General features: G+C 38.1%; 1 protein-coding gene across 7 annotated transcripts in view; it reads left to right on the top strand.

Annotated features, from left to right (window-relative positions):
- Positions 1-8714, top strand: part of BICRAL (BICRA like chromatin remodeling complex associated protein) — a 41007-nt gene that overhangs the window by 8521 nt on the left and 23772 nt on the right. For 4 of the 7 annotated variants that reach the window (XM_089529208.1, XM_089529205.1, XM_089529206.1 and 1 more), the window contains exon 2: positions 8579-8627. In XM_089529208.1, the coding sequence (XP_089385334.1) occupies positions 8584-8627 (44 nt within the window). In that variant the 5' untranslated portion in view covers positions 8579-8583. Of the gene's footprint in view, positions 1-581; positions 2807-3625; positions 3826-8578; positions 8628-8714 lie in introns of those variants that run through there. The other 3 variants (XM_089529204.1, XM_089529202.1, XM_089529201.1) reach the window with 3 other exon arrangements.

The raw sequence follows: 8714 nt of genomic DNA, 5'->3' as shown, positions 1-8714 counted from the left end.
GTGCAGCTTCCAGATTCTTAGGTTGCATGCATCATTTAAATAGCATACCTCCAAAGAGACCCGAAGCAGCTTTATTTTGGCAGTCTGTAACAGGCCTATGTGAATGTTGAGGTTAAAACTGTGAGGAGTTAGTGGACATCTTTACCAGTCCCATTACATTGTTCCAGTGAAGTATTACTGCTTTAAATAAACGTTAAGAAGTAAAAATGTCTGCCCTGAAGTGTATATTCTTCTGGCTTCACTTTAAAAAGAGGGTAAGCATAAGTTAGTTTCCTGAAACTCAACCATATTTTTTCACTTCAAGATGTCTCCCAGGTTGAGAAATGGTGGCACTTGTTAAGAATGCCTTGAATTTTGAACAGCCACAATAGGATAGGTTTTAAACAAGGAATTGAGAAAATAAATCTGAAAAGATGCTTTATAACACAATACTTAGTGTCACAGTGTCTGGAGCTTATATCCTCATGTATATTTTTTATGGGGCAGTTCATATTAACTGGGCCTCTTTTGTAACAACCATCCCATCGGGGCAACTGGGAAGGAGCTTTCTTGGCACACCAAAACACTACTGGGGGGGGGGGGGGGAATATAGTATTCTAGGCCCAAGGCTGCAAGGTTTTAGTTAAAGAAGGCTATTATTCTCAGTTTTCCTTCAAGGAATTGTTTGTTGCATTGTGCATTCAGGTAGAGTGTGTGTGTGTGTATTTGTGTGTGTGTATGCCTTCAAGTCACCTGTTGACTTATGGTGACCACTTACTTTCAGTACACATTCACAGAGGGTGAAATGACTTATGGTGACCCCATGAATTTCATAGGGTTTTCTTAGGCAAGGAGTACTCAGGTGGTTTTGGCAGTTACTTTCTCTGAAACACATCCTACAGCAACTAGTTTTTTTTTTGTGGGGCAGTCTCCCATCCAAGTACTAACCACAGCTGACCCTTCTATGAAATAAGAGGGGATCTGGTACCTTTTAGGGTGTTTTTTATGCATATAGGCAGTCCTAAACGTAAAGCAATGCACTGTGCAGTGGATCAAATAAAATGGCTGGCTTCATTCAGCTTGCTGTGAGAAGCAAACCTCCAAATGGTTTCAGCGGAGGTCTGTACTGTGTAGTTTTCCAACTGGCATCTTTACTAGACAGAATTTGTGAGGAAGCATTTTTTGTAGGTAAATTTAGTTTAGATAAGCCTAGTTTCACATAATACCCTCATTTTCCCCAAAGACTGAAACAACATACAGTACTTACAAATGCGTTTATTCTCAGGGGTGGATCTTACTCCATAAAAATTAAAATAATTTTCAAGGGCGAATTTTCCACCGTAGGCTATAGATTTGCAGAGAGGCCATCTAATTCAACCCCTGCTAGTAAAGGGACCCACCTGGCCATCCCACTCCTGTTTAAACAACTCCAGGAAAGGTGAGTCCACCACCGGCCAAAGCAGTCTGTTCCACTTTCAAAACAGCTCTTCCCATCTTGAAAATCTTCCTTTTCAGTTAGAATATCCACAAGGACCTGCTTCTCACGATTAGTTCTATGCAGGATCCTCTGACATAAATAGAGACATCTGGAAATAGAAAATAAGACCATGCCTTTGATCAGAGTTATTAGTCATCCTTCCATTCACTGGTGGCACATAAGACAACAGACTTGGAAAGATGGGATCACTATGTGCTTTATAAGAGTCTAGGTGGGATGTAATAGGAGGGCCATTCTGAAAGATTCATTGGCAAAATATTTTGGCAGCTCTTTGCCAGTTTAATCACAAAGATGCCTTTGTACTTAATTTTGCTTTCTAAAAGGCGTTCTTGATCTCTGGGATTGCAGCCTCCTTGTTCAAGTTTTCAGTGAAAGTATTCTTAATCTAATTATAGATAGTATGTACAGTCAGTTCCATAACTTTTAGCCATATTGATATTGTTCCAATATAGAAGGAAAACAGTTTGCCTTTAAAAAAAGGCATAGCTTTGTTGGAGTACTACATAATGGGAAAACCAGTGGAAATGCAGAGAACCCAAAATATTTTAAGATTTGAAAAGGTTGATTTAGCTAGGGATTCTAATTTCAGAATTACTCAGATCATAGCTTTAATAAACCGTACATTTAAATTACTACAAAAAACCTAAACAGACAAGAGCCGTTTGATTTGGTTTACTCTTCCACATTCCCTGCTGAAGAAAAACTCATATGTTTAAGATTTGGCATAATCTGAATTGGGCTAATTTATTTTCCTACATTTCTATCATTCATTTTCTGCATTACCATTTTGAGTAGTCCATTAGTAGTATAAAAATAACCACTCTTTGGAATATAAATGTGACAGAAAATCTTCTACTTCCTCTTTTGCCATGGCCTTTCAGATAAGGTTCACCATATAGGACTGTGATTATATTGTCTGGGTTTGAACATAGTCACATCACGCATGATCCAACCCATGCTTTTGCACATAGACTTAATTGATATATACCATGCGCATACCATTTCTTTTCTGTTTTGAGTCTGAAAATGAATTTCCCAGAATTGAGAGACAACTGCCGGCACATTGAGATGCATTTTATATAACCTTGCAAATAATTGCCATATGTTCCATATTTTTACTTGGCTCCCATGCAGGTTGGGAAACGGAATCAGCACTGAGCTAGGAAAATACATGACATCTCTCTCACCCATTCACTCACTTAAACTGAGTGAGCTATCATGTCAGCCACCACTGATGTTTTCTGAGGAAATGCTACTCCAAATGGTGTTCTACAGAGTAATACACCTCTGAGCAGTTGGCCACTCTACAGCAGGTTTCCATGAAACAAAGTAAATACAATCATAATATGGCACAAATATGGTACCAGTCCCTGGCATCCTGGGGCAAAGATTGCTGGTCTGTCACATCAGACAGTTTAGAAACACTGTTCTAAGGGATATGGAAGGTCAAAAACAGCAGTACTGAGTAGCATTTTGAGGTTATGTAACTTGAAGCGGAGTGGGGGGGGGAGTGTCTTGCAACTGGCCATTTAGATAGTTCTGAGTTTCTCTCAATATGCAAGCAATTGTCAAATTACAAGGAGTTACATTGTATGTTTAGTATATGAAGGCAATGATCATTCCCTGCTGGCGCACTGGTTAAATGTCAGTATTACAGCCACAATGTTGTGAGTTTGATCTCCGCGATCCAGGGTTGACTCAGCCTTCCATCCTTTTGTAGGTTGGTAAAATGAGTACCCGTTTTGTTGGGGGCCAATTGGCTTACAGATTGTAAGCCGCTGAGAGTGCTGAGTTCACTATCAAGCAGTATAGAAATGTAAATGCTATTGCTACATGACCACTGAGTAATATGGAGAAAAATTCTTCAGAGGCATGAATAAAGCTCTCTTTTCTTGGATTATGAGTTTTCAGTGTAGACATACATGTTGCATCAGAGCAGCCCAGGGAATGAGAGACCTAACCAGATCAGTAAGGTTATCCAACCTGCCCTCTTGACGTGTAAGGAATATATATCAATATTTGTTTCTTGATTGGGAAAAGCGTTTTTTGTCTGGGGAATCAGGTGGGATCTGGGAGGTCAGTACAGATTTTAAATCCCCATAATGGCCTTGTGTGCTGACATTTCATTGCCTGTGTGTTTGCATTCAGGAAGACAAGGAAAATAGTGCTGCTGACCCATGGTCCAAGCAGGATGAGGAGCCTCACTGACACTGTAGTGATGTGCACCTTTAACTCGGGTCACAATCCAGCCATAAGAAATAAGACTGTTGCATGGATTCATCCATAACTATGGGAAGTGAGATTTGGCTGAAAGTGTACCATAATGCTTATTTTTTCAGCATTAATAGGTACTGACTACTTTTACGTTTATCACATCTTGCATTGACTTTTTATATAATTTTGCAAATAGATTATAAATGACATCAAATATTATCTTATTTGAAACTGATCTAGAGGAAAGTGTACAAACTTCATTTTCATTTGCTGTTTAAAATCAAACAATAACTATGAATAGGTATACATTATGTGAACATATGACCAGAAAAGAGAAAGAAGAAGGCTAAAGAAGGCATTATAAGAAACCCTTAAGTGGTGTGCATTGAAAAACCTTATACAGGAGCTAGGAACACCAGAAGTTTCATACTGATGGGAATTCAGGTGGGAAGGAAACAAGTGCTGGGTAGCAAAATATGGAAACCATGTTGAATGTTGCAGACAATAACAAGTATGTGAGGAGAATGGATTTCAAGAAAGAATGAGGCAAAGGTGCAACCAACTCTTCTAATAAAAGAGAATCAACCTACATACATGGAGCACATTTTATATCAAAATAGGGTCACCATGGCTCCCCTCCTGTCCCAGGTTTCACTTTCCTTTCAAGGCTGAATGATAACAAAACTGGCAACAAAATCTCAGTGTAGGTTCCCCCCTAAAAAACTACTGAGAAAAACTACGTATGTGAAATTCCAATACAGGTTGAGTCTCCCATACCCAAAATGCGTGGGACCACAGGTGTTTTGGATTTCTTAATACTGTTGACGGATTTTGGTATTCACAGTTGCTCTTGGAACCAAACTCTAGTGGATAGTAAGGACCCACTGTACTTTTATTTGCATAGACCATTGGTCCTCCAGATGTTTGAGATTTCAGCTCCCAGAAGCCCCAGCCAGCTTGGCAAAGAGCCAGGATTTCTGGGAGCTAAAGTTCAAAACATCTGGAGGGTCAACGTTTGGGAATCATTGGCATATGTGAACAAAAAGAGATATCTTGGATATCTTGCATATGGGACCCAAGTCTAAAGAAAATTCATTTATGTTTCTTATACATATAGCTTGAAGGTAATTTTATACCATGTTTTAAATATTGTACATGAAACAAAGTTTGTGTACACTGAACCATTAGAAAAGAAAGGTGTCACTATCTCAGTCACCTATTTAAAAAGTTTTTGGAATATTTCGGAATAGCAGATAAGGGAGACTCAACCTGTTAAAGTTAACATCATAAGAGCCCTTATGAAACAAAGTGTCACTATAAGATGTAGGAACTGGAGGCTCTCTAAGCCTATGAGTAGGAACGTGGTGTTGGCACATTTTTTTCTGGCACACCTGCGCCTCTAAGATCAATCTACCACAAAAATCTTAAACAAGTAAAAGTATTACGAGAAAGCATCTATTAATATTTTTTGTGGTGGAATATTGATAAAAACACACACACAGAATCAGAAAAAAGAAGATTTTTGGGAGCTGGAGAACTGACCGTAGTGTCAAGGAGGTATACTGACATATGTAAGGTTTAAAAACTTTTTGTACCTTAAAGAGAAGTACTTGAGGGGGAAAAAACCCTACCAGGTGTAGCATTTTCTATCAATGGTGAGAAAAAGGTAACACAGGGAAATCCCTGGTTCTGAGCTAATCCAGGTTTGGGAGTACTTCCAAATAGAGAGCACCCACTCAAAAGACACTGAACAGTTTTCTGTCTCTCCTTGATGGATTTTCTGAGCTAAGAAAAATGTCGACAAAAGTAGAAAGAAATCAAGGGCTACAAATGGAAAACTATGAAGTGTGTTGTGACACCTTAAAAACCAACATATTCATTTTTTGCCTGAGCTCTTGTGGATTATAGCCCACTTCATAAAGTTCGTGCTCTTTATACCTTTGTAAATCTTTATGATTCCAGACGACTGTGTTCTTGCTGCAACAGATGTATTACTCCCCCTGGAAGCTTTTTTTTAAAGCGAACAAAGTTGTCATTGGATTTCCTGTAACATCCTATGAATGAGGCTGTCGAGTAACAAAATAAAAGACTCATCTGGAAATTTTCCAGGAATTCTGACTTGTAAAGTTTAGTAATCCAGACCCAAGAAACAATAAAAAATTGTTCCATAAGCCATTCTGAACTAACTAACCAGATAAACATACTATATGGAGCCCTGGTGGCGCAGTGGTTAAGTGCCTGTACTGCAGCCACTCACTGAAAACCACAAGGTTGCGAGTTCAAGACCAGCAAAAGGGCCCAAGCTCGACTCAGGCTTGCATCCTTCCGAGGTCGCTAAAATGAGTACCCAGACTGTTGGGGGCAAATTAGCTTACTTGCTGTTCACCGCTATGATCTTTGGAACAGCGGTATATAAATAAAACAAATTATTATTATTATTATTATTATTATTATTGACAGAAGAGAACAAAAAAACCTGAACCAGTAAAATTCCTTCTGCCACAATTAGATTTACAGGTATCTGACTCAGGTGTCCATCTACAATGTCAGACTTGGATTTGGCCATTAGATAAAAGCAGAAACAAATGGTAGTTTGTCTTCATTTGTGAAACTGACAACACATGCCTCTCTATTTCTGTATATGTACAATGTTGTGTATAACTGGGATATATCACACAGTCCAAAGTCATGAATTGGAATAGAATTTCATTTTAAAAAACCAAGGTGTTCAAATATTGGGCAAATTGAGGGAGTGCCAAGATTCTCTGCTCAGGTGTAAAGGGCACAAGGGGCTTGTACATGGACAAAAACACCACAGAGTACTCTGTATCCATTTTTCAGTGGTAGCACATCTGATGGAAATATCTTAGTATTGAGGGCACTGATAACATGAGGAGAAAGGTTGGCCCAGTTTACTCCAGGTGTCTCCTCATATCACTCTTTTCAAGTTACAATACAATCCAGAGATGGGACACTAGGTTTATTGTGCCACTGTATGGAGTATACTAGTATAGTGAAAGATTAGGCAGCAGGATTGAGTATAATTCAGTGTATTGGTGGACAGACTCTCATGTTTCAGTTGTGCTACTGAATTTTCACACTCACAAATCACTATGCTCACCATAATGTTGTCACATATTGCATCCAACCTCTTTTTGGTAAGACATTTTAGTGGTTCCATTCACTTAGTTTCATTAGAAGCTGGTCAATGGAGGCTTGCAGTTTTTCAGCAATATGTATAAGGTTCATTTACACACATAGTGTGCTAGCGATACAATAAGGATCTACAATGCTAACTCTACCAGAGCATTGTTCCCCAGCTAGAATAAACCACTGTCCATAAGGATTTCCTGCAGACCAAGAGTCCATTTTGTCCCGCTTCCAGTACAGTGTCTTCCTGCTTTCTACTTAGTGTGCTTTTGGTTATCTCTTATCCTTAGAGGAGGGGGGTGGGGAATATAATTTCTCCCATCACTTTTGCATTTTTGGGTCATTCCAGTTTCTGCTGAAGTATATCAACATAATTTTACCAGCAGTAATTGATAGGATATTTGGGGTGTGGCAGCTAGCTTTGTAGAATGATAGCTCTTCATGGTGAATCCTTGGAATGAAAAGTTATATAGTTGGAAGGGATTCTGCTCTCTTTGCAGTCAGAGGAATAGTAAGTGATAATAAAGGACTCTAGAAGGGTCATTTAGATGAATCTCAATCCATTACACTACATTATTTTCACTGCACATACCAGTAGTCTCATATGTCATTTGCAGGATTAATGCACTATGTATGCATACCTACATGCAAAATATAATTATATACAGTGCCCATAGCCAAGTGGTATACAACAGTGTGTGTCCTATTATGAAATATGCTATTGTTTGAGAGTTAGTGCAGGGGTTTACAAGTTGAGTCTTCCTTATCCAGAACTGTGAACTGTCAGATACTCCAAAATCCAAAACTTTTTTTCATGGGGAGGGGGCTGAGACAGTGACACCTTTGCTTCCTGATGATTCAGTGTACACAAATTTTGTCTCATGCACAAAATTATTTAAAATATGGAGTATACCTTTTGGGCTATGTGTATAAGGTGTATATGAAACATAAATGAATTTAATGTTTAGACTTGGGTCCCATCTCCCAGATAACTCATTATATATATGCAAAAAATTTTTTTAAATGAAAAAAATCCAAAACACTTTGGGTCTCGAACATTTTGGATAAGGGAGACTCAGCCTATATTAACTCATTTTCATCTAATCTAATGCAGTGTTTTCTGTACTGAAAATTGTACTAAAATTTCACCCATATATTTAATCTTTAGGACAAAGCAAGCATTGAAGACTTCAGGGAGCACTTCTTTGCTCCTCTGAATCATCTCAATCTATTAAATTATATAATTTATTAAGTAAGAAATACCACAATCATAAAGAGTAAGTGCTGGTAAACAACATACATATTTAAAGTGTGAACTCAAAATTGTTCAAGGGCCACCTCAATCATCAGTAGGTGGTTTTCAGCAAGCCACAGATTCCCATCACTAGTGGGATAATAACACTTGACTATCATGGAGTGCCATAAAGATTGTTGTGATAAGGATACACATATTATTGTGAAAACATATTGCTGTCTTTATTATGTAAGCATGATCCTAAGCATATTTTCTCAGAAGGCCAAGTGAATAAAAAAAACCCTTATTTGCTGCCGAGTTAAGAATTCCAGCTTTCATAGTTCATAGTAAATTTACTAATGGTAAATAAACATGTCCCATGTTTATTATACAGAAATTTAACATGATAAATAATACAAAGCAATCTGTCTTACTGCCTATTTTTGGAAGGAAATATGAAATCTGTTTTATGGTACAATATGAGTGCTTTCCTTTTCCTTTAGTTGTCATGGATGATGATGATGATGAGTCCTGTCTCTTTGATCTTATTGGGTAAGTGGTTTTTTTTTTGATTTAGCTGTTAGAAATTTGTAAAAAAGAAAGTATGCAAAACCACTTTGCCAAAGGGCTGCTCGCTAG

Source organism: Sceloporus occidentalis, unplaced genomic scaffold (genome assembly GCF_023333645.1).
Source record: "Sceloporus occidentalis isolate IW3139 unplaced genomic scaffold, rSceOcc1.0.p SCAF_6, whole genome shotgun sequence".
Taxonomy (NCBI): domain Eukaryota; kingdom Metazoa; phylum Chordata; class Lepidosauria; order Squamata; family Phrynosomatidae; genus Sceloporus; species Sceloporus occidentalis.
The sequence above is the reverse complement of the archived record's forward strand: the minus strand, read 5'-3'. Positions and strand labels throughout refer to the sequence as shown.